This window comes from Solanum verrucosum, unplaced genomic scaffold, assembly GCF_900185275.1.
Source record: "Solanum verrucosum unplaced genomic scaffold, falcon-dt-bn FXZP01000040.1, whole genome shotgun sequence".
Taxonomy (NCBI): domain Eukaryota; kingdom Viridiplantae; phylum Streptophyta; class Magnoliopsida; order Solanales; family Solanaceae; genus Solanum; species Solanum verrucosum.
In genome coordinates this window covers 360,677-388,355 of record NW_026020323.1, presented here as the reverse complement: position 1 = coordinate 388,355, position 27,679 = coordinate 360,677, and the positions used below count along the sequence as shown (strand labels likewise).

At 30.6% G+C, this 27,679-nt stretch overlaps 1 protein-coding gene across 1 annotated transcript; it reads left to right on the top strand.

The window, feature by feature from the left end:
• Window positions 1-19,426: 19,426 nt before the first annotated feature.
• LOC125835433 (protein JASON) lies at window positions 19,427-23,978 on the top strand. The gene is made up of 7 exons (XM_049514560.1): window positions 19,427-19,725; window positions 20,082-20,136; window positions 20,236-20,333; window positions 21,864-22,108; window positions 22,307-23,150; window positions 23,265-23,347; window positions 23,583-23,978. The coding sequence occupies exons 1-7, from the start codon at window positions 19,543-19,545 to the stop codon at window positions 23,659-23,661; spliced, it is 1,587 nt and encodes a 528-aa protein (XP_049370517.1). The 5' UTR covers window positions 19,427-19,542; the 3' UTR covers window positions 23,662-23,978.
• Window positions 23,979-27,679: the final 3,701 nt, after the last annotated feature.

Genomic DNA, 27,679 nt, shown 5'->3' with positions numbered 1-27,679 from the left:
GGAATTAAGATACATTGAATATTAAGGCATTACATTAATTTTCTTGGTCCCAAATAGAGATATGGGAAAATGCATCTTAATAATTCTCTTAGCCACAATATAATGCAAACTTAAGACTTAAGAATGTTATACTTAAATCTTTGAAATTTTCAATTCAATCTCAAAGAAAAAAAAGCCTATTCAATATGAACATAGATGAATTATTAAATTTCAATCTTAATTAAAAGATAGATATAATATGGATTGAATGTACTACCAGTATTTCTTCATTAGTTCATTTTAAAAATAATTATTTTAAATATGAAAATAATATAACTTTAAACTTTTCATTTAATGTTTTGAAAATTTATATATCCAGTCAAATATTATGTCATACTTAAAAATCCACAGGTTTTTTTTTATTTTTAATAAATGTTACTTTATTTTTGTTTTTTAAAATTTTATCTAAGTCATCTACGTCAGTCAAATAAATTGAAACAGAAGAAATAATAGTCAAATAAAAGTTGTAATACTATTATCAATTACGCACCCAAAAGAAGCTAAGTTCATTTGAGGAACTTGCATAATTTAATAGGAAAAAATATAATTAATTGATATGTAATGAAACACAATGATTGTACGTCAACTGGAAACCTAGAATAGTAGAATATATATGTCCTCTTATATTTGGTGTTCTTATTGATGTATATAATGATAAAATAAAGCAAGAATATTGAAAAAGAAATTATTTATTAAAAAATAGTTCTTTGAAATAAAAGTATAACATTGGAAAAATAACAATTATCATTATCTTAAATTGTTAAAATAATAATTATTCTTGGGACAATTTTTATATTTTCGTTAAAACAATGTACTTATTTTGAAACAAAGAGGGAGTAATAATTCAGAAGCGAAACAAGTATTAGGGGTTTTAGGTTCTAAATTTCCTTCACCTTCCTTACCATTGAGTTGTCAATCAGTTTTATTAGGGGTTCACAAATTATTATTTAATTTTCTAGTACAAATATAGAATCTATGAAAAAGCTACTGGATTTATTCAAACTCACGAACCTCACCTAGCTTCACCTGAGTAATATCCAAGGTATCTTGATATGATAAATTGATAAAAAAATTGAGGTAAATAATTTTATTAATGTTAACGATTAATATAAGATGGAGTGCAAACTAATTGGTTGAAAGGTGTGAACCAATTAAAGGAAGTTTTGTGTTGTAGTAGTATTCTTTTTTAATGAATAAATTGTCGTGTCAATAAAAGACGGTGCCTACTTTTGGACCCCATCTACATATATAATTGGTCCTCATCTTATTATTATTAATAATAATTTATTATTATATGTTTATATGCCGTGTTCAACACAATTATAAATTCTTTGCCAAATTCAATGTTGCATGAAGAAATTTTTAAAAGGTGAACTTGGAATTTCACGAAAGCTACTTTTGGAATTATTTTAAAAAGATAAAGCTCACTTGTTAGTGTACCATCATCTACCTCTATAAATTATGTTATTTAAAGGCGGAGTCAAAAATTTTATTGAAAGATTTGAAATAAAAAAAAACGCTAATTGAAGAGGAAAAAAGAAGTTTAACATATATATATATATATATCTAAATGCTAATAAGGGCCGAGGGTTCATTTAAATTCCTTTCAATAAAACCTTATACTATTTATTCATAATTAAATTTTTTTCTTACATATATATATATATATGTAAGAAAAAAATTTAATTATGAATAAATAGTATAAGGTTTTATTGAAAGGAATTTAAATGAACCCTCGGCCCTTATTAGCATTTAGCTCATCCCCTAATTTTTAGTGTGTTTGGTATGAAGATGGAAAGTATTTTCTAGAAAACTAAGTCTTTTATTTATTTATATTTTGTATATAGGTAAAACATATTATATTTTAAAAATAATATTTATATATAATTTAGATAATATTATCGGAGGTGAGGGTCGGATAAGAGATGCATGTGGGATGGAGGGGCTATGGGGAGTGGGGTGAAGGACGCGATCAATATATTAAATTTCAGTTATGAACTTGTTTTTTCTATTCTCACTAAGAAAGACATTAACAAACTTATTTTCTTGCAAAAAAAAATTCTAAAACATTTTGATCAACAACAAAAACCAAATTATTATTTTTTCCTATTTACCTAATGTTAGTTAAGTATTAGTTTCTTGGTACATACACAACACGCATTGCACATTTTTGGACCCTTTCGTGAAAACGAAGATACTTTTTATACGATTAGATTATTGAAATGATAATTATAAAGTATATATTCATATAAAAAATAGAAATAGTAACATAAAAATAGTATATGTTATTCCCTACAACATATTAAAATAATATAACAACAATAGTGTGGATATATTAATTTAGTAGCTCGCCGTAGTTTGCACTTTGCAACTTTTTTGAATATTTTTATGAGAAATGCTTAGAGAATCATCACATGTCAAGTATACAAATTAAAATAGATTAATATCACTGGCCTAATAAAAAAATATTCCTGCACATGATTTTATTTGATTAAATTTTTGTAATTTATCATTGGTCGCTTACAAATAATTTATCAGTTTACTGAATCGATTCACTCAATATAGATTAACGCAGACAATCTTTCACTAGCAGATGATCATCACTCAATATAGATTAACTTATGTGGACAATCTTTCACTAGCAGATGATCATGATTTTTCACTACTTATATCAGCATGTTCACTTTTGATATCTCCAAATCTTATCACCAAAAAAATTTACGAGTGACAAAATATTCCGCTACTAAGCTAGGATTTGGAAGCATAGAGATGTTAGGTAGCAAATAATTTATCAAGTTGGCTAAGTTTGTGGATGATATCGAAAATGGGAACACAACATTCTTTTTTTCATTAATAGAAAATTTTCCTTAAAAGTGGAAGTTTATTTTATTCTTTTTTTTCATATTTTTCATGTCTCTAGTTGTGTGTACCTTATGTTATAAGATTAAGAATAAAGTCGTTAGTTTAGGTGATCATTTAATGTTTACAAGAAAATTAAAGAAATAAGTCATGTTTGGACGTCCAACATGTAGAAGAGACTTCATCTCACATTAAATGCATTATATGAATTGTTAAATAAGTGAGATTTGACTAAAATAATTGGTTCGTGTTACATATGTTTCTTAGATGTGTAGTGTACTATTGCTCCTTGAGAAAGAGAGTATGGAGATTTACCGATATTATATGTAACGGCAGATTCAAAATTTTCATTAAAGGAGTTGAAAATAATAATAATATGGTGCTTAGGATTTAAGTTTGAAATCCCAAGTGAATTTTGAAGTCTATATATACACTAAAAGAGAATACCTTATATATTCAGTATAACCTTTTGCTGAGAGGGTTCGAGTGAACACATTCACACTTAGAGGCGGACACACGTACATTTGAGGAAGTGGGTGCACGTGCATCCATTAACTTCGTAAAAAATATGTATATATACATGTGTATACTTTAAAGAAGGATCATATAATTAAATGTGCATCCCGAAATACATGAATTGAGTTGGTGCATTGGTCCAACACTGATTAGTGTGCTTAGGTTGAGCGACCATCCAATTATCATAGAGTGAACTATGTTATATTTTTATTTACTTATAGACCTTCGATTTTATACTTGTTTGATAACATTTTCTAAGGAAGTGTCGTCGATGCTTCAATTAACCCGCATCCGCTTCTAATAATACCTCCATTACCTTTTAATTTCTGGATTCACCTCTGTTCACACCTTCCTAGATCCGCCACCATGTATGACAAAAAGTCCAAAAAGAAAGTTCGATCATGTGATTTTGAGTACTAATGCTACCTACCACTACTAGTGTGAATTGTGAAAGTGTCTTTATGCTAAAAATTTAAAAAAATTTAAAAAATTCAACATGTGATCCAATTTCCAAACCCATTTAAAAATGAAGTTACGTAGAAATTCCATGAAAGTAACCCCACAAAATTAAATGTGCAAGAAAATATAATCGGAAAATAAATTCTTTTAACTTTCTTTAAAAAGTAAGTATATATTTAGAGTATTAATTGAGTTATGTTTTGGATAAAAAGAGAGTGGAAATGCCGTACAAATAATTATTTGACTAATATATAATGATGGTGATATATAATTCACCAAACTATAATTGGAATTTAATTTATATAGATATCTTTGACTGTTAACTTTCTTCTCACATCCTATAGGACATATAGGTTCCCATTTTCAAACGATGCCAAATTCGAAATTCATGACTTAATCAAGATTTGGGACTTATAAAGCTTATTTAATGAGAAACAATTTTCTATCGAGCATTTAAACTCAATTATTTATAATTACATTTATACAATGTATTATCGCTCCTTGAGAAAGAGAGTATGGAGATTTACAGATATTATATGCATTGACGGATTCAGATTAATCTTGATTACTGAGGAGATTTAGAAAATAAAAATGCTTGGAATTTAAACAATTGAAACCTCAAAGTAAATTTTAAAGTGCTAAAAATACCTTATATATACAATATATTTTTTTACCGATAGAGTTCAGATGACCATTCAAAATCAAATCAACATTTATACATTGATTTGGTATAATGTATTTCATTCTAGAATGTGAATTGTGTTGAAGTCTTCAAATGTGCAAAAAAAAAAAAATAGGTGGAAAAAATAAGCATTAAATTATTAATTAGTACTTTCTTCGAGTTCAATTAATCAAACCTCAATACGCACACCAATATCGGGCTGAAAAAGAAGACGAAAGAGAATTGATTTGGTTAATAAAAATATACGTAGAGATGAAGAATTTGTTGAATACGATTTTCCTAGTAGGTTTTTTTAAATATTGGAAATTAAAGCAGAATTTGCTGAAAAGTTCATTTTATCTTTTTATGTCTAATATACAGCAAAATGCGGCGCATATTTTAAACGTTTATTAGAGTTTGTGAGTCATTCTTTATTTTTTAGATTCGAGGATCCCTTTAAGTTCATACATTGCCTAACATAGATGTCATAACGTTTGAAAATCCATATAAAAATTGCTTCTCCTACAATAACATTGAATTTCAAATGTATAAATGTGTGGATTTTGGTATATCATTGAAATTATGGAAAACACCGATAATAATTGTAGTGGAGTGATAAATATTTTTTCATCCTTAATCAGAGGTCTTGGGTACGGAATAGCCTTTGTTAGAGAGTTTTAATCCTCCCCCCCTCCCCTCAATGTGGGATTTTCTGGCACGAATCTGGTTTTAGTCGGACTCCAATCATGTGAGTACCGAACATTGGGTGGAAAATAAAAAATAAAAAATTACTGAAAATGCTTTTAGTACTCTCTCCGTCTCCAATGACAGAGCCAGAATTTTCATTAAGGGGTGCCAATTGTAGTACTAATAAAAAATAATTAGTAAGGGGTACCAATTGTAGTAAAAAAATAATAATTAGAAAGCACTAGTAGAACTAGAACACACGACCTCAAAGAATTTTTGCATCCCCTTAACCACTAGACTTAACTTTAACCTTCTATCAAAAGGTGTCAATACTTGTATATATATTTATTTTTAAAAAAAATTGACCTTTATATACAATGTAATTTTTCGGTGAAGGGGTGTCATGACACCCCTTAGGTGTGGGTGGCTCCGCCCATGTCCGTCTCAATTTATGTGATATGATTTGACTTGACACAATCACACAGAGTTTTAAAAAGAAAACAATATGTGCATTCCTTTTGGATCGAACTAAAAAGAGAGTGAATCGTATAAATTGAGACAGAGAGAATAATAATAAATAAATATGTCGATTTAATTATGAAATTAACATTCGCATAAGTCTACTTGGACTTTATTGTTTTTGCCGGTTAATTATTTGAATATTGTATAATTTGAGGAGGGGGGGAATAAAGGGCACGTCTAAAATTGTTATTGTGAATTGTGATAACGTGTGGAAATCTAAATAAAGTATTAAGTAGAGAATTAAGTTTGGAGACTATACAAAAGACGTAATTATTACCTTGTCTAGTACCTCTCAATACAAGTCATAGAGGAAAAAACCTCTAAAAATCATGCTTATTATCTACATTTTTTAATTTCATTATAAGTATTGCTTTAGCTCTAAAATAATTATCACTTTGAAAAATTAATTATATTTTTCCAATTTTATCCTAGAGTATCAAAGAGGTCTAAACTCTTAAGTAATTAGCAATATTCATTTTTTATAGTAGCATTTAATTAATAGTCAAAATATAATATGAATACTTTATTAAATTATACATTGTACTTTATAGATTTTTTTTATTGACCGTGATTGTTTGTGACAAATTTTAAAGGGACAGAAAATAAATTGCAATTACAAAAAAAATAAGAATATTTTATTGATACAGTGTCGATACAATTTTGTTCCTCAATTGATTCTTCTCTCTAAATTTCTTCGTGATTCGAAAGCTATTATTAGCGTGTTTCTCAAATATAAGAGACTACATCTTATTCTCTTTATAAATAACTCATGAATTTATGAAATTTATGAAAAATTTTAAATGTCTCTCCAAAGAAATAGAATAGAATAACCTCCAAGAACTTCAACTAAAACAGAATTCATCTGGTAGAGTTGTAGATAAAATCTTAAAAGACCAGTAAAATGTGATATTAGATAAGGGGTGGAACTGATCGAATAAATAATTAAAGAAAGTAGATATTGGTCATTAATTTCAACGACTATTATCCTAAAGTTTTTCCACTTTGATCAATTAATCATTTGACATTTGAAGGCCTTTCTAACTATCTTTTTGAATATGTAGCTCAAATCATTTTGTCTGCGGATGCCGTTTTAATCAATCAACACTTTCTAGAAGGTTATATGGAAATTCACTAAAAAAATTTAAAAAAAAAACAAGAAGAAACATGGTTGTATACATAATAGAGTATGTGTATATAATATATATATATATAATATACCCTCTCCGTCTGAAATTAGTTGTTCATTTTCCTTTTTACATGTATATTAAGAAATCATAATAAGAAGACAATTTTATTAATTCACTCCTTAAAAAACTTCTTAGGAATTATACAAACAAATGTGAACACTTTGAAAAAGAACTAATTACAAGGTTAATATTACTCATTTCATTGACTAATGAGTAATTTTTGAATAGTAAACCTTAAATGATACCAATACAATATATATATATATATATATATATATATATATATATATTGATTTAGTATCAATTAATCGAAATTATCAGCCTTAAAGATACCAATACAGTATATGATACTGATTTAGTATCAGTTAAGCGAAATTAGTTGGGGGTATATAGTGTAATTATTTAATGGGGGTATGAATGTGGTATATATTTGTAATTATTTTGCTTTTATGGGTATTTGCTTAGTTTCCCCTATTGGTTATTCCCTCATTCCAATAATAATTGTTCACTATACTAAAAATAGTTGTCCAACAATACTTGTACAGTTTAGAAAATCAAGAGATAGTTTATTTTTTGTGTCTCTTTTACCCTTGTTATTAAATACTATTTATTATCTAACACATTTCTCAAAGCATCAAATTTAATAAAGTCGAAGGATAAAATAGTAATATTACCCCTATTATTTATTGTTTCTAAAAGGGTGTGTCAAGTCAATAGTGGACAACTATTGTTGGACAGACTACAGAGGAAGTATTACTTCGAGAGGCAGCTATACTATGTAATTTCCCCATAAAATTGGCATGAGAATGAGATTGTGCCAAGCCCAATTATGAGTTTTAGCAAGCCCAAAGTCAAGGAGTTGGACTTCCTATGCCTAGAAGGTCTCTTTTAGGCCCATAAGAGGAGCGTGGGTTGTGGACCAATGTAATCTCTATCATTTTATTGAAGAAATTTAAAAAATTAGGGGAAATTACGTGGTTAATTAAGTAAATCTATACTAGTTGATTATTCATCATACTTATAATTTTTGTTAATTATCACTCGCCACCAACACTCAGTGAGAATTATGTCGCCACTTTTTTCAGTTTGTATAAATGTGTACGTTTGTATAATAAATTTTGTATAACTGTTTAAAGTTCAGATGTCTGTGTTTGTATAAATTCGTTATTTTGAGTTTACAAAAATAAATACAAATCAATTGATACTAACCAGCTTATACAAATACGAACGAACTTTTGCATAATGTAATTTGTATACTATAATTTGTATAACTGTTTAAATTTAGATGTTTGTATTTGTATGAATTCGTTATTTTGAGTTTATATAAAAATAAATACAAATCAATTGATACTAACCAGTTTATACAAATACGGATAAACCTTTGCATAATGTAATGTGTATAATATAATTTGTATAACTATTTAAAGTTCAGATGTTTGTGTTTGTTTAAATTCGTTATTTTGAGTTTATACAAAAATAAATACAAATCAATTGATACTAACCAATTTATACAAATACGAACAAAAATAGCTCAATTATATAAACGCGCAAATTTTTACAAATAATATCCTTCGCCTGTATGTCTCAATCACTTACATACAATTCTAATAAAGTACTTTATCGTATTGGAATCATATGCTTATAATTAAACAATAAATTGTACAATATGTGATGGATGATTGGCAACATGTGACAAATCTAGCATAAGTTTAGAAAAAACCAACCAAAAAAGTAATGTCACCTAATTATTTAATCATAGCAATCTTGTCATGTGAGAATATAATATAATGAAAAGTTGCTAATCGTGGTGGACTAAACAAAGTTAAAGCAATGGACGGAATGAAACCACGACACCCCCTCTCTATTAATTTATGCAATTTGATGTGTTCGTTTACGCCACATATAATAATAAATAATCAGTCAAATATTTTTCATCGAAAATTATAAAGTATATAAAATATGTTTTTTGAATATCTTTAATGAAATATCTAGTTTCATTAATAATTCAATGTAGACCTTTGGTAGGATTTGATTGAATTCAAATAATGCAAATTAATTAATCAAAAAAGTCATATGGTCATGTCTATAACATTTTTTTCCAAATTTGGTTGTTAATTATTTCTATGGTCAACAATATATTATATTATATAGATTATAGTTGTTAACACTTTCCAGCCAATCGCCAGTAGTAGTCCAAATATGGTTTGAATAGAAGTTCCACAAAGAAAACAACATGTGGTGCGTAAGGACGATTCCTTCCCCATTGGGGTGTTGTGTTACCTGATTTATCTACACTTCTGATATACATCATAAATTCATGGGTAAAAATTACATTAAATGGTACTTTTTTTTATTTCAAGAAATTGGAGATTCTATGTTTGAATTCACACCAAACATTAGTTAATGTAATTCTCGTACTCCAAATCAAGACAAACAAATTGAAAGAATAAAGTAATAAGAAGTAGCTCTAAGCCAATAACATTGAATATATATATATATATATGTCAAACGTACTGAGTACATGTGAATTGTACTCACCCCTACTTCTGTTATCCTTTTGATGCAGATCCTAGTCAAGGTGTTTATTGTGGCGGTTGATTGAATCTAGCTGGCTGAGTCTATTCGGAGCCATGGTGAGATCCTACCTGCGGATTGCCATTAGTCTCCATCTTTTATTTACGGTCTTTATTTGTTGACTCAAAGACTTGGGATGTACTTTAAATTCTTTTATGCTTATGATACTATGTTTTGAGAATTTTGTTGTAGTCCTCTTTTCTTTTCTTCTTTTGTTTGTGGTCTGATTCCACTCTAGGAATGTCGTATTTGTGGTTACATATGCTATTTGAGTAAAATTCTTTGTCTTACACACCAAATTGAATTTGAGGAGTGTGTCATCATAACCTCAATTTTTGGTTCGTGTTTGCTTGCAATGAAATCATATCCTTATCCAAAACAACATCAACAAGAAGAAATCATATCAAAAACGTTCGTTTTTAGGTTAGAAAAAGATTTACTTGGGGCTTTTGGACCTTTTTTGTGGGGTTTTTTTAAGGATATTGTTTCGTCTAACTTTGTGAATTTTAAAACTATATTTATGCCTTCATTGATATAAATTTTGTTGAATATATCTTATAACATATAATGTGTGGATTCTGAACTAATCGACCGGCAATAAAAGACAGATGAAACTTTAAAATGAACATTCAGCTTTGTTGTCAAAGATCGGGCCTCGTTTGCCGCCAGGCCTAGCAAATCAGAACTATAATAAATAGAATTGGGCCGGTCCAGAGCCCATTTGAGGAGTTGGGCCGATTCAGAGCCCATTTAAGTTGCACTTGCCTACATGCCATACATTATGATTAAAAGGGAAAATTAGGCGAAATGACAAACATCTAGAGTATATTATGTAATATAGCTATAGATTCGCAAAATTTTGCTATTCAATTTCCTGATTGTATAAATCTAGAATTTGTATAATTCAGTTCATGAATGTATAAATCCAGAATTTGTATATGCTTACTCTAGTTATTTGTATACTAATTATGAAAAAATCATAATAAATTGTGTTGTTTGTATATTGACAAGCGAAATATAGCAGCCTCCATAGCAAATTAAATAGAATTATAACTATGAAGTGCAAATTATAAAAAACTATAGCTATAGAGCCTTATTTAAACATATAGTAAATCAATTCTTAGCTTACTATAAACTATAAAATATAAAATATAGAGTAAATTTTAGGTTTAGCAAGCATAAAAATCATATTAGTGCTCTATAGTTACAATTTTGCTATTTGCACTCTATGTTTGCTATGATAGAGCATAAGATTTGTATAAATCACAGACAGTCATCTCGTTTGTATAAAAGTGCAGCGATTGTATATTATATCGGCTAGATAATTGTATATATGTAACTACTATGTATCAATAATTGTGTTTGTATATCTGCATAAATTTTTTAATTTGTATACAATTGAATCGAAATAAAACATTTGTATATCAAATATCTCTCTCTCTTTATACAACATAAATTATACATTGTAATTTGTATAATTTGTGTTTGTATAAAGCGAGAAAGAGAGAAAGGCAAAGGAGAACTGGTAGGGGAATATCTGTATTTGTATAATTAAAAGTGTATATGATGAAAATATATGTATTTGTATTTGTATATACAATTTTCTCTCGCCTTATACAAATACAAACACAATTTATACATTTGTATTTGTATAAAGTCAGAGAGGCGAGGGAGAGTGGCGAGCGAGATTTCTAAGGAGAGAGGCGAATAACAAGTGTTTGCTACGGATTACAATTAAATGAAATTGCAATTATAGCATTTAATTTTAATTAATAATTTGTTATTTTATACAATTTTCCGTAAAATATATTATTCTGCCTGATCCATAAAAGGCGTTAGGCGTGTGGAATTCTAGAGAAATTATGAAGGGACACAAGATAATAAAATATTTGCAAACTTAGTTCATTATATAATTATACTAACAACAAATTAAAGGGATAATTCAGCCTAGCTAGCTACGACCAGAATCTTTAGCACTCGAGGTCATGAACAGAACATAACACCCAACAACAACAACGTATATATTTAGTATAGTTCACAAGTGGAGTCTGAGAAAAATAATATATATGTACGGAATATAACATCCCAAGATGTAAAACGTATATCTATGGAAACAAAACATATACTAGTAGGCAAAAAATGGTGTAATATTATTTAGGGCAGCAGAAACAGAAACATGACCAAATTTTCTTAGCCATCATCGATGAAACGTGCTTTCTCTTCTTCGGAATAATGGTGCTCGGACTCTCCGATTTGGATCCAGATGCTTCCTCTTTCTCCTCCATCTCTACATTGTTAGTTTTCATGATCAATTCCTCTGCCATCTTCAACAATTTTTTTAATTTTTTTTTTTTTGGTATAAGGTTTTTTTGTTCCTTAATTTACTTGTCTCCCTCATTTATTTATAGACTATAATAAATATAACTAGCTAGCCCCCATCCCATGCACTGTGAATAATGATGCTTAAAATTGTTCTTTTCAAACTATCTTTTGTTGATTAAGTCATTGAGTCTCAAGTAAATTGTAAAAGAATATCACCGATTCTATTCTACATTAGTTATACTTATATAATACAATGTATGTGCTCCACGGAGTAGACAATTTTTTTTTTAAAAAAAACTACTACTTTCGTCTACTTTTAATTGTCATAGTTTCCTCTTTTAGAATCAAACGATAATTTTGACTAATATATTACGATGTAGTTTTTTCATCATATTGATATGCACAAAAATTGAATTTATAGTACTTTTTATATAGTTTTTGAATATCTAAATTTTTTGTTTAAAATATCGAATTAATGTAATCTAATTTAACTTTGAAATTAGTCAAATTGACTTTTGAAAAGCGCAACATAATGATTAAAAGTGGACAAAGGAAGTATTTAGTTAACTACCTAGTACTAAGAAGAAAGGGAAATCTCAGTATCAGTACAACAAAAATAATTTTTAGTAGTAATAAATATGCATAGTGAATCCAATGTCGGCATGTCTCGATAGACTTTAGTAACATAAAGAATACTAGAATGTAATTGTCACTAATAATTACCTCTAAAAGAAATATGTTTAGCAACAATTAAGTTATTGCCGTTATAATTATCGCTAAATATCATTTTTGATATAGCAATAACTCAATTGAATTACTACATGAGCTTTCACCTCATTATTGATGGTTCGATTCTATTCCAAACAAAAAAAACTAAGCAGAATTTATCTATATAGATGCCTTCTGGCTACCTTTTATATTCTTTTGGCCCTTTTTATATGACAATTGACAATATATATTAGAAATAAACCTATCAATTCTTTTGCGGTCATTACTTAAAAGACCTAAGTCGGATAGTTGACGAAGTCTTTTCTGCTCGAATATTATCATGTTTCTTTATTTTTATTTTTTTCAAACTGAAATTTCATTTGTTTATACACCTTTAGCATATATTTTTTTCTACTCCGTGAGTTTTATTATACTCGTCAATTTTAACAAATTAGGGAAGTAATACTTTTATATATATTATCTTTAATATTTAATAATCATATAAAATAGTCATAGATAAATTTAGAGTTTTAAAATATTATTAGTAAAGTATTTGTATGCACATTTATTTGCCACTTTATTCGAGGAAACAAGTCAGTAATTAAGGAAGAGAACCCTGGAAAAACATGTCGAGGTAATTAGTGGAGTATAAGTGCTTATGATAAATATAAAGTAGATGCCAAATGTAAACTTTAATTAATTTTTTGTTAAAGTAAAATAATAGTGTACGAATAATTGTCTCGACTTCCATCCTCCACAAAATTTACTCAACCAACCCACACACATATTCCAATTAATTTATTCTAGTCACTGCCAAGATCCTTTCTTACACACAAAAGTTTCTTCAAATTTCAAAAAAAGAAAAATTGTAATAAAATTTTATTTTCTACTTCTGTCCATTCAGTTTAATTTTAAAAAATATAATCGTGCATTCGATTTTCAAAGTTAGTAAAATGAAAAAAAAGTGCTTGAATTACTTAGAGAGAACGAAAGTGACACTGTTACTTATAACACTTTTTATATTGGGGTTATGCAGAGTTGGATTTGTTGAAATAAGTTTTGAATTTACAAACTATTCGCAACAAATTTCTGTAAGCGCTGAAAATTAACTACAATCAAAATAAATAAAAGAAAATGTGATTTTTATAGCGTATTTCTCGAATGTAGGATGATGTAGACTTTCTTGAGATGTATTTGATCTCCGGAAACATCGGGAAGCACTTCGTCATTTTATGTTGATCTCCGGGAAGAACTCTATTGACCAATCATTCGAAGAACTATGCAGTTCATGTTGTAGCTTTCTCCAATGCTTGTTGAAGTGTTTTCTTAGAATGTCATGTCCATCTCCTATTTATAGTTGTAGGGAGTGGACAAGATTGCTTGTGATTGGCCAAAGAATGTCATTTTGACACTTGACGGATTGTGATTGGTTATTGTATTTGACTGAGACTACCACCTCATTTGGACACGTGGTGTCACCTTGTTGGTCTTGGATGTCTAGTCACTGTGACACGTGACATACAAATTTGGACACCAACACTTAAAGTGTCACACAAGTCCCCAAAGTTGAATTTTAAATAAAAGAACATAACTTGATTTGCTTCGTTTTTGCAAGACTTCAACTTGAAAACAATTGGTAATTTAATAATCACACTAAATTTTCTTTCCTTTGTTTGATTTTGTAAGAATCATTCTTAAAATCTTAAGACTTATTGATTTCCTTTTGAGTGCTAGCAACTTCCATTTAGATAGATAAGAATTGATATAATTTGCTTCTTCCAATTTTGTCAAAGCTTTCCTTGTACAAAGAATGAGAATTGTTCATAGGAATCTCTATATAAACATCTTTCATGTACAAAGGATTCATCAAAGAATCATGGAATAGTCCTTTTGAATTGATAGTAAAATATTTTTGAAGTAGAGCTCCAAATTTGGTGTGTTCTTTCTATATTTCGTGCAGTCCCGCCAAAACATCATTTTCTTGGTTTAGAAGCATTCAAATGACGAGCGACTTGATTCTGGAGATACTAGAGTTTTAGTTCTATGATATAATCAAAAATCAACATCAAAATCCTTTCGTAGTGACCGGAATTGATTTTTGAAGTTGGTTTCCAAATCTGGAAGTTCTCCTCACAGTTATGCACAATCTCGCTAAAATGTCCTTTTCTTGATGTAGGAGCATTCAAATGACGAGCGACTTGATTCTGGAGAAACTAGAGTTTTAGTACTATGACATATTAAAAAATCAACATAAAAAACCTTTCGTATTGACGGGAATTGATTTTTGAAGTTGGTCTCCAAATCTGGAAGTTCTCCTCACAGTTATGCACAATCTCGCTAAAACGTCCTTTTTTGGTGTTGGAGCATTTAAATGACGAGCGGCTTGATTCTGGAGAAAACTAGACTCGTAGTACTATGACATATCCAAAAACCAATATCAAACTCTCTCTGAATTGATAGAAATTGATTTTTGAAGTTGGTCTCCAAATTTGATGATTTTTCTCACAGATTTCCATTTTTTTCATATGTTTTTATTCATCAAAATTGCATCAGAAAGGCTTAAGCAGTGGAGATTGTAAGCAGCTTAAACCTAGGGTTTTAAGCCAGCAGCTGCGCAGCTCTCATGGCTGCTACGACCACTGGACGGCCTCCTTTCGAGGCTGTCCAGCCCGCCCCACCACCCCAAACCACCACATTTGCCACTCTTTTCAATTCCAATACTATAAATCCTAAACAATCTGCCCTAATTAACTCAAAAACAATCGCAAAACCAATCGAAATAATTCATGGAGAACCTACTATCACGTTTTCAATGGAGGAAAGGCAAGACTTTATGATTGAAGAGGGATTGCATCAAGCAGTGGTGTTTAAATTATCCCATGGTGCGCCAGATTTGAAGGTATTAAGGTCAATTTTACCGAAACATCTTGGTACCAAGGGCAACTGTTTAATTGGCTTACTTGCTCCAAGACAAATTTTGTTGAGATTTGATCAATATGAAGATTATGTACTAGCATTATCTCGCTCAATTAATTATCTTCTCTACAATGGAGAGGAGCACCAATGTAGGGTTTTTCCATGGTCCATTGGATATAATCCTAAGGAGGAAACGACGTTAGCTGTGGTTTGGATTTCTTTACCAAACTTATCTCCAGATTTGTTTGCAAAGAAGTCTTTGTTGTCTATAGCATCGGCAGTTGGGAAACCAATAGCTATAGATAAAGCTACTCAAATCAAGTCAAGACCTAGCACAGCTAGGGTCAAGGTTATACTTGATCTAATGGAAAAGCTTCCAAATCGTATAAGGTTGCAGTTTGTGAATGGAAAATCTGGTAAGTTGATCGAGGTTTTTCAGGAGATTGTATATGATAATCTACCTTTGTATTGCAATTATTGTAAGCACCAAGGTCATGATGAAGATAGTTGTCGTTTGATCTCAAAAAGAAATCAAAATAACAAACAAATTGATGATACCATTGAAGTTGCTACAAAAGGTACTATTGATAGTGAAAAGTATCAAGGTGATGTGAGAGAAATACTAAATGAAAAAAGAAAGGTTGTAGATATCAATCAAAGTAAAGCTACTTTGTTAGATCGGCAGTTGGTTGATGTCGCTTCTGAGCAAAATCGTGCACACTCAATGGATGTTGTTACAAGTAATATTGGTGTTCAAACAACGACCGAAAACAAAAGGGGAACGCCAAGAGTTGGGGTTGATGCGCCGTGAGTTGGTTCAGGCAAAAAAATAATGGATTCAGGACACAAACTAATGGATACATCTGATGTTGAAGATGCTGAAAATTCTGGGCAGCATGTTTTGCAAGTTGAAACCAAGAATGCAACTAAAAATTGGACACTGGTTGCACACAAAAATTCAACTAGTAATCGGAGCCTTTCCCCGACTAGTCAAAATAATTCTCCATGTAGTGAAAAGGGTGCGACTGGAAATTTTTATGACAGTGAGAAGAGGCAAGATATTAGTAATGCCTCAAGAGACCTATTATGTTCGAATAGCTTTGATGCTTTATCGAAGACTAGTGGACAACAAGTAAAGTTAACAGAGAATGACAACGATTTGATCAAAGAAAAACAGGTCTCACCACCTACTTTGAATAGCAAATTAAGTCCAGAAGCTCCCGTATTTGTGCCTAAATGTGTGATTGCAAAGAAAAATGAGTCAAGGGTCTTAGTGTCAAATACAATTGATTTGGGCGAGGGTTTTCTTGATGAAAATGAGAAAGACAATATGCTTGATTTTGGCGAGGATTCTCTTGATGAAGATGAGGAAGATATGCTGGACATGTGCTTTGATAGAGTGGCTAGGGAAGGAGATATATCACCTAGGCAACAAAGAAGTAGAAGCAACAAAAGCAAAAAGAAGACACATGGAAGGCAACATAGTTGGGACGGTAAAATGACTGAGGAGTTTGTTCCAAGGCACCTACCGATGCGACAGGCAAAGCAGAACCATTTGACAGTATCAATAGGTTCAACAAGGTCCAATAAATCCATAAAGAAAGTATGAATTATCAAGTGTTGTTGGATAGGTTTGAAGAAGAAGACAAGAGAAAAATACTTCAAGTTACTTTTGATGGGCAATCAATCTTTTTTAATTCATGCGTTTGCAATAGAAAGTTTGAGGCTGATAACTCAACTTTCTTCTTGATTGACATATTTTTACATTATTTAAGCATCCTCATTTGTAATATCATCATGGAGTGTATTACAAACTCTGTGGTGATCAGAAAATACTTAGTTCTCTCTAGCTCTTATTTTCTTCATTCTTGTTAGGTAGTAGACACTTCATTAGGATTAGTAAGGTAAGGCCTAGCCCCCCTTGCTTGCACTTATCCCTATTGATATTTTTATGTTTAATAAAAGGCCACTAGACACTATCTAGTGGTAAATTTGCGGGAAAAAAAAAGTGGAGATTGTTGTTGAAGAGTGATCTAGGTCTCAAGTTAAAGTGTCATACTATGAGCGTTAATATTTCAAATTTTAAAATTATTTTTACCTTATCCAACCCTACCATCCCTACCCCCTACCCCCTCCCTCCACAAAAAAAAGTTGTTTTGAAAAGTATTTCAAATTTTTAAAATTTCATTTTTACCCATCCCAAACATTAACACCCACGACTCCCCCTCCACCTCGTAATTATTTTTTTAAAATTATTTTTGAAAAATATATTTCAAATTTTATTTTTTTGATTTTAATGCCAACACCCGTACCCATCCCCCCCCCCCCCCCTCCAACCCAGGCCACCCGTCATATTTTTTTTTATAAAAAAAATATTATTTTTGAAAAATATTTCAAATTTAAAAAATTTCATTTTAACGCCACCTCCATTCCTACCCCTCCCATGCCACCCGCACAGAAAAAAAGTTTTAAAATTAGACAAGTAATAATGTACGTAAAAATAAATAGAAAAAATAATTAATTTTATAAACTAATGAATATTTTGGGACGAACATCTTTAGTAATATTATCCATTAATATCAGACGGAGGAAATAATTTTTTCACCTTATTTTCTAGACAAATTAGTAGAGCATACTTACTTAGAGCTTGTTTTACATTGCCGTTGGGAGGCCAAAAGTGTTTATTTATTTTTTTTAGAAAAAAACACTTATTTTGAGAAACTAAGTGTTTGACAAATTCTTAAAACTACTTTTAAATGGAAGCAGAAGCAATTTTTCTGTTGTTGGGAAGAAGCTAAAAATTCTGCTTTTAAAAAAAAGCAAAAATCGAAAATTAACTTTTTTAAGACTAAAATATCCCTTACATATATACATATTTATCAATATACCCCTTATTAATTAATTAACGTATCTCATAAGTTTTGTTGATTTTTTTTTTATAATAGTTTTTTTATGTTTTATATTATTATTTATATATTATATTGTATATATTACTTTATGTATTATTTTACAGACTTAGAAATAAAAGTAACAACGATAATTTTGTAGGATTAAAAAAAGAGAAAAAGTAACAATTAAAGATTTAGACCCTCCCAAAAAAGTAGCAAATAACAAATTTTTCTTTCTTAATTTACATAGTATTTTATTTTAATTTGATTTTTTTAAAACTTTAGAATATTATAACAAAAAAGGGATAATAGCTAAGATTGAATCCAAAAAAATAGGTAACAAATAACAAAAAGATTCATCTTTTCAATATTTTTCAACAATATTTATCTATGTACAATATTGATTGAAAATTTGAATATGTACATTTTAAATAATTAAATTAAAAATGTAATTAAAGGTTATGTATTAGATGTTTAAAATAGTTTCTTTCTATAAAATAATGTTATTATTAAAAACACATTGATACTTGACATTTTTCGTAATTTGACTCTCAAAAATATTTTAAAAGTAAATTAGTCACAAATTGCTTACCAAAAATTTTTTTCAAATGAATTTTCCAAACACAAATTACTTTTTCTGAAAAGCTATTTTGAAAAACGATTCTAAAAATAAACAATTTTTAACAGCAATGCAACAGACTTTTAATCAGACATTAGGTAGAAGGTGTAATTGAAATGAACTTTTCATTTTCCTCCAAAAAAAAAAGTTTTAAATTTTGTCCAAAAACTTAGATACCAATAGAGAGGATTACTGTCCTAATCAAACAGATTAAACTAATCACGCGACAGCTATAAGTTTAGCTCACAATTCCATATTCTCAGGACACGTGTCACTTAGAAAGAGCGAGTTTCACCGAATAGATAAAAAAAAATAAAAAAAAGCCTAAAGCCTTTTTCTATTTTCCCTCTCAGTTCGAAATTCAAAATCTAAAATCCAAAAGGGCTTTCAATACAGTGACTCCTCACCCCCACCCCACTAATAATAATTTTGCCTTCTCTTTAAATCTCTGAATTCAACTGAAACCTTTAGCTAGGGTTTTCACTTCCATGGCGATTTCTCGATAAACTCCGTCTTTATCAATCAAATCATATCAATTTATACTGTAATCGGAGTCGGAGGATGAGATATATCATTTGAGAAAATATGTTATGGTCTAGATTACCTTCCGAAGAAAGTGAGGATAGGAATAATCGGGATATATTTGGAGTGTTTAGGGTGCTGGTTGTTGCCGCTATGGGATGTCTCTTTGGCTGTTTCCGTATCAATGATGGTTCTCTTCCTCCTGATTCCAAATCTCAGCTCGTTTCCCAGTCTCTAGCTCCTAAGGTTGTCTTATATGTTTTTTTTTTTTAGTTTATGAATTTGTTATGGACTTTCAATTCACCTATAGAAATGGTAGATACAGATGATCTGTGATTAAAATTCGTTGATTTTACTAAATTGTACTATTTCTCGTTTTTGAGTTGAAGTTCTGTTTGATTGCGATTTACTGTCACATTTCATCTTTTTTTTTTTGTCGTTTGATTTCTCGGTAGCTAATAAGGATGAAATTTGCCGTTTAGGGCTACTTTGTGGAACGATGAATTTCTGATCAGACTATCTATAGCTATGGTAGGCTGGTAGCTCTGCTAGATACGGAAGAGATCCACAATTCCTCATAGCTATTTTTGTTATTTGATCAGGAACCTGTGGTGTCTCGCAACAGGAGTCCATTATCTTCTCTTTTCAATTCTGAAGGTAGTAATCTTACATAAATTATCACACTATTAACCAATTGAATTGATATTGTTCATTAAATATTTTCAAGTTCATAAATTTTTATGCTGATGATGTCAGAAAAAGGCGAGGATGATTATTTGCGCGAAACTGGAAAGGCTGATCAAGATGCAGGAACACCTAAGTCTGAGCTGCACACGAAAGAACTCAGGGATCAGGTTCGTTTTCCTAAAGTTTCATCACTTAAATTAGCCTTTGTCAGTTACTCTATTCAATTTAAGTTGCAACATTTGGATATGTATGAGAATTTGATAAAAGCAGATAAACAACTGAAATTTTGGAGGAGGAACTTCCCTTGCTATTCTCCTCTTACTTTAAGAGGAAAGGTACTTTAAATGAACTACTCTTAACATAAAAGTTAAGTAAACTGCACGGATAAGTAGATATACCCCACTAATTTCATTATTTCATGTTCTAATTTCTATGTTAGTGAACTTAGGAGTGCTGTTTTTATGAGAAGATTAATGTATATTTCACATATAAAGAGCTAAGTGCTGAAATATAAGAGATATATACAGTAGAAGAAACATCCTTTGATAAGTTAATACACTTGGCAAGATAGTACAACGAAAATCCTTTTCTCTACCATTTCAATTAACAAAGTCAACCATTTCAACAAAGCTTGGAAAGATAGTACAGGTTCATTTCAATGAAAGATGAATAGCATAGGGGTCATTCACCTGTCTATAATTTGTATTCTTCAATTGGTAGAGACGTTCTTTTCTTAGCACCTGGTATATTGAAACACTTCGACTCTTAGGAAATTTGAATGGAGTTTGGGGGTCATTTTTATGTTTAATTTCTAGGAGATATTGGTTTACTGAAAGTTAAATAGTGCCATCACATCAAAATATCCAGTCAGGGTATATTGCTGAATTTGTCTATGTAAAGAAGAAATTTTTAATTATGTAGGATAACACCTGCTCTCTTGTGCAGATGAAAAAGCTTAATGTAACTGACATAGGTAATAAGGCAACACTGGAGAGCCCATGGACTAATTCCGCCTAGTGGTGAATTCAACCAATAGAGAATGCTTTATTAGTTCTGGACGACTATCTACTCTCCCTTATTTTTCTTTAATCATATTTCATCATCCTGCTTGCTGTTATATCTTCCAATTTTCTTATTTAAGATGCTGGCGGCATGCCTGCCGGACCCTAATCTTTCTCCAATTACTGAAAGTGAATTCATTCTTATTTATTCTTGAACGAATTTTCTCTTAGGTGTTTTATTGATTGCTGCGAAATTTAGTTATCATTTCAATGATTTGTCAATCTTTACCTTTCCTTTGAATATTTTTATGAAATTTGTTGATCATTGGGACCTTTGCTATGTTTGTCACCTCCGTTTGGATTTAGATCACTTCACACTTTGGAAATTGCAGTATAAGTTATAGTGAACTGCATTGAAGGTTTGTGAATTTTCTGCTGACAGAAAAAAAGATCCAATATTATGGATGAGGTGATAAATCATTTAGTGCCCAAGTAATGTAGCATTCTTGTATTTCTTTGATTCACTAATCGTTTTGATTAATCGATGGCCTTGTATTTCTTTTAGTTTTGGATGCTGATAATTTCTGCAACTTTCTTCAGATAGTAACCATCTAGTCCAGCTACCTTTGGTTTGAGATTTCCCCACCTATTTTTAGATAATTTTGCATTGTCTTTATTTGTCTAACTATTATGCAGGCCAAGTTCCTTAAAGCTTGTGGAACTTTACCAGAGACTCCTGCTGAAATTCGAAAAGGCTTGGCTAAATGCAAAGATCTATCAGCTTCAAAAGGAGATGTTGAACCTTTAAAATTCAAGTCTTGGCTCTCTGATGTGGCTGTTGAAAAGTTCAACCTGGATTTGCTACCTGATCACCCTATTACACCTAGTAAAAGCAATGAACTGGAAAAACAATCTGGTTCCTTGACTCATACATCTAGCAGGTAGAATCCTGACCTAAAAAGACGCTGGTCAATTTACATATAGCATGTCTTCAGCCAATTCCTAAAATTATGGTTGATCTTGTTAAAGTTCTTATGGATAAAAATCCCCCTTTAAAGGCCCCCTTCGTATTTTAATGGGAAGTATGCATTTAGCATGTTTATATATTTTACATCTCATGTTGTCTTATGTCTCTGTAGTTGCATGATGGATGGACAAAATGGTCAAAGCTCGCCAAAGAACTCTATTCATGGTAGTGGATCTGCTAACACTCCGACATCCATTGAGTTTAATGCTAATCAGGCTCATAGAGACGCGGCTTCAGAGGTTTCACCAATCTTTGCTCCCAGTGCCCAGTACATGAATAAAACTGTTCGCTTTGATTGTGAGTCTGATCTGTCTGCAGTCTCATCCAAAAGTACTTCATTTGCACTTGACAGTGAAAACTCAAAGCAGGCTGAGTTTTCTGGCAATTACTCTGCATTGAAACATTCGCCCTACCCTACCCCACTAAAACTAAGTGATGAAATGCAAACACCAGGAACTGTTTTTCCAACATATATAGACGACATTGCCTATGGAAAAGCTCCTCGGATCAGGTCTCAGTATGTTTATCCAGTTTTAAACCCTGTGGATAGAGCACCGCAGTTGAAGGATTTGTCTGATGAAGATTCCTACTCCATTGAAAATTCTAATTCTAGATTATGGTCCAGTAACATGACAGAATCTGGTGAACGGCCAAATGAAGCAAGCTTTTCATCAGAACTAGTAACGCCCGGATTAAGAAAAGCTTCAGCTGATAATGATTCAAAGGTAGAGGCAAGCTTGTCTTCGTGGCTGAAACCATCTTCAATCAATCAAGACATGGGTAAGCAGCACACTAGTTCTGGTTGCGGTAACAATGCTCATTATGGCAGAACTCCTGGAGATAGGCCTATACTTGGATTGGTTGCTGCTCACTGGAAAGATGATGAAGATTCTCGTATATCTCCTAAATGGTGGGATGGAAATGGGATCCCCAATTCAACTAACAAGTATAAAGAGGTTTGTCCTGCGTAGTTCTTTAGCCTTCTCTTTTATCCTTATTTTCAGTCCACATCTCAACTCTGAGCTACACAACTCAATAAGCTTAAAGCTGATGACTTTGAGACTTCGCAGGATCAGAAAGTAAGCTGGCATGCAACGCCATTTGAAGAGAGACTGGAGAAGGCATTATCAGAAGAATCTTCCATTCCACATAGGTATTCAATCCTTCTTTGACTTCTCTTGGTATATGTTCGTTGTTGTTCTATTTCTATCTCAGTAACTTCTCGTTTATCTATCTTACTTCATCGTGTCACAGCTAGTCGGCATCATTTCATCAGTTTTGAATAAACTGGCAAGGCAGACAGATTTAGATTCATCAAGTGAATTGATAGAATTAAAGGATCAATTGGTTATGATTGATATATCTGATGTACTTCTTTGGATTTGCAGGAAGCAATACAGTGGGACAAGACCATTTGCCTTTAACGACATGGATGAAACTGATACTGCCATCTCTCAAGTGCACTAATAATGTCAGCTAAAGCTCATTTTCCATCCATCAATTAGCACAGATTCAAAGTTTATCCGGGAATTTTGTTTCGTCTTAGCTGAGATGCTGCTCAATCTCAGGTGTAAGCCAGACGTTCAATCTCTGATGATGGTTCGAGATATATCAAGGATTTCTGAGTGTAATATAGTTGTAGTTTTGATCATATAAACTGAACAAGGTGGCAGTTTAAAAATGAAAAATGATTAAGGATATTGGTGCAATATGATTGAGCATCTGTTTAGCAATGCATCAAGTATAAACAAATTTGCTCCACTGTTAATGTGATTGCAATTTTTGAATTGTTTGAAATTTGAATCATGCATCCTTTTAATCTTTGTAGTTCCTTTCGATATTTGTTCTTAAAGCCAGTCGAACTAATATTTCAGATAAAAAACTTGACTATCTTTAGACCCAAATAATTGACAAGATTTTGTGTTATTTATGATTTATCAATTTATTGCAGCACAAGAAGCTTTTAAGTTATATTATGAGTAATAATCATCCATAAAACTAACTTTGGTAGGATCCCAAACATCACAATGAACCAATGTTAAAGAGAGAGACTATGCACCCCAAATCCAATAATATTTGTCTTGATTAATAGAGCAGTCAAAATTAATCATTCAATCCAAATTTATAGTAAGAATTAATCAAATAAAATTTAGGTGTACTTTGAAATATTAAGAGCAGGAGGAGGGGTAAAATAGACATTCCAAAACAAAGAAAGTGGAAACCCTAGTATATAACAAAGTTAGTAGTGATGAGTGGCAAGTAAAGAGGGGGAAAGGCATGTGAAGAGAAAAATAGCAGTGAATAGAAGAGCTTGAAGCGGCGAAAATGGAGAAAGGAAACATGTGGAAAACGAAAACACTGATCCAAATTAAAACATGATGGGATTAATATAGTTTTCAATCTGAAACTAAAATTCCCTTCTCTGTTTGGCTGCTCGCTCCTCTTCATCTCTCTCTCTCTCTTTCTACATATATATATATATATATATATATCTATCTATGTCTCGCTGAGGCACACATTCTCTCTCTCTCTCTCTCTCTCTCTCTCTCTCTATTTCTCTCTGCTATTCAGATCTTCAATGGCTTCCCCCTCGACCTGATGATGATTCTACACTCTGAAGGTTCAATATTTTAATTATTTTTTTATTTTCATTTTTCTGTTATTAGACCTTAATTTGATGTTTAGATCTGTTTTTTGTTTTTTCGAATTTCTCAGTATATTAGAGTATTTTTGTGTCAATTACTCTTGATAAAGAATTTTCTTCGAAAACTTTTATATGACTAAATATTTGTTGAAAACAGATTAGCATTTTTTATTTTGCCTCTTGTGAAACTACTAATTGTAACATGGTTAAGCTTAGCAAGCAATTGCCATAATTAGTATTTATATTTTTTTCAAAATTTTAAGCATTTTCCTCTGTTTAAAAAATAAATAAATTAAAACTAGTGTAATTGACCTGCCTGATGAAAGTTGTCTTACTACTAACCGAAGCTACAGGTAGTCCCGAGGGGGCGACATCCTCCTATAATAGTTAGCCGTACTGGACGGACAAGCGAGTCATCGGTCAGAGGAAAGAAAGGAGTCGCCTTTGAAAAAAAAGAAACTTATTAGACGTTCAGAACAAAGGCAATTCTGTTCTTGCTTCAGACAATCTAATTAATTCTATATACAACTATCTAATTTTTTTCTATAAAGGCTTAAGGTCTAAGGCCAATTAATTTGAATAGCACATTCTCCTGATTTAGTAAATAGGCATTATAATAATTTTCTACATTCTAAAATATTGAAGTCAAATATCAACTAAAATTGGTCAAACAGACATAAAAAGTCTACATACTAGCCACTTGAATTCAGACATAAAAGATAATATAAAAAAGTATTCAGTTCCATTTTATGTGAGGTATTTTGATTTGACACCTAATTTAAAAAAGAAATAAAGATTTTTAAAATTTGTGGCTCGAAATGAATAATAGAAATTTATATGACTGTAAATCACTTTATTAAGAATAAAATATATAATTTATAATTAAATTGTTAATTAATATAAAAATATGTCATTTTTTTTAAACTGACTAAAAAGATAAGTAAATCACGTTAAATTGGGACTATCACTTTCAAAAGGATAGATATAAAAAGAAATCTACAATTAAATAATCATTTCACGAATTTGTCATGGAAAAAATCATCCACGTCTACACGTTTAGACATTATATTCCTAAATCAGAAAGGAATAAGGTTAGACAATTCAGGGTGTGATATATTTATGAAGAATGATTTTTCGACGAAGAGTATTCAATTGATCACCCTAGCTTATATGTGGCTACGGTCTTAATATGAGGCATAAGGTATAATAATTCAAAACAAAATATAGGATTAATTTATTATGTGTTTGGTTTGATATATTAGGTAGTCTTTAGAATATTTATAATGTCATTTTTGTCATAATGATGAAATGAGTTATTTTATATACATAATGAAATAATTTGTCTAAAATAACTTGTCCCGGTTTAATTTCCTCTAACGTAGTAGTAAAATACAAGCTTGAAATAGGAACTTTTCCTTTTCTTTGTTCTTTGTAATTTTACTATGATATGATTTTCAGATTGACTGAATCAAAACTAGTGGTTGACTACCTGTTCATCAACAAATCTCAGGGCTAGGACTCTTCGTTTAACCACTCAAATTCACATTCGAATCCATCAATTTATAATTGAACAAACAACACAAATTTTAAAGTGTAGGATCCAATTACGTGTTTTCATTTTAATTTTTGAAATCTTTGCTTTGCTAAATACATGTATCTCGAATATATGCGGGTTAAATTTCTTGTAATTTTTTTTAGGCGCAAATTACAGAAATCACATACTTTTAAGGCAAAATTACAATATATCCCTTTAAAGTTTATAATTACAGAAATCCCTCAAACAGATACAATAATATAAGTGCTGATACATTAATCTGATTGGCGAGATACATTACATTTTATACATGATACATTAATCTGATGTACATTTTATACATGATACACTAATATGATGCGCGAAAATGAGAAATTTTGGAGATTCGTAAAACTTATAGGGGATAATGGTAATAAGTAAACTAAAAGGTGAGATTTCTATAATATTTATATATATATATATATATACACATTGTGTCCAAGCGTGATTCATATGAATCAATGATAAACTAATTCTCTTTGCTCACCTTTCTATCTTGCTTGCATCTCTCCTATCTCGCTAGCCTTTCTATCGCTCACCTCTTTCCTCTCTTGGTCGTCTCTCTTCCTATGTATATATATATTTTAGAATGTATCTGGTATCAAAGATACATGTATATAGTATCTTTGATACACGTATCTAACTTGAAATCTGAAATAGTGATGTACATATCTGACTTGAAATTTGATGAACAAAAATATCAATTAATGAGATAATATGTAATTACTTCAAACTATAAAATGATCTAGTACATCTAGTAGGAATGTTTGTATAATTAGGTAATTTTTTCTTTATAAGAACAATTCTCTCTTCAGTAGCAAATTGGATTCAAAACTTGTTGCAAAAAAATGAAAAAAAGAGCGATAGGAATATATTTTTGTCTCGATTTAGTACGATAAAAGCTCTAAGTTTTAAGCTCTAATGAGGGCACTCATCATGTATCATCTTAACTGAGGTTGCAACTTTGTGTCTTAGTTGAAAAATTTAATTAAAATAACTAGATCACTTCTATGCGTCTTGATCCAAATACTCCTAAAAAATAGAAATCTTTAATTCAACAAAGGAGTAGACTCAATCTTAAGTGTGCAATACATGAAGAGAGGTCATGTTTAATTTGTTGAATCAAAGATTTGTATTTTTTAAGAGGGTTTGTATTAAGACGCATAACTGCAACCTCCCCATTTTTAATAATTGTCTTCATCTAAGACACAAAAATGCAACATCAATTAAGATGATATATTATGAGTGTCCTCGTTAGAGCTTAAAAC

Excerpts from the sequence above, each read along its gene's own strand:
- LOC125835433 (XM_049514560.1), top strand. The coding sequence starts at position 19,543 with ATGTTATGGTCTAGATTACCTTCCGAAGAAAGTGAGGATAGGAATAAT. Across the intron at positions 19,726-20,081 it reads CCCAGTCTCTAGCTCCTAAG|GAACCTGTGGTGTCTCGCAA; the intron begins GTTGTCTTATAT and ends TTATTTGATCAG. Across the intron at positions 23,151-23,264 it reads CAACTAACAAGTATAAAGAG|GATCAGAAAGTAAGCTGGCA; the intron begins GTTTGTCCTGCG and ends GAGACTTCGCAG.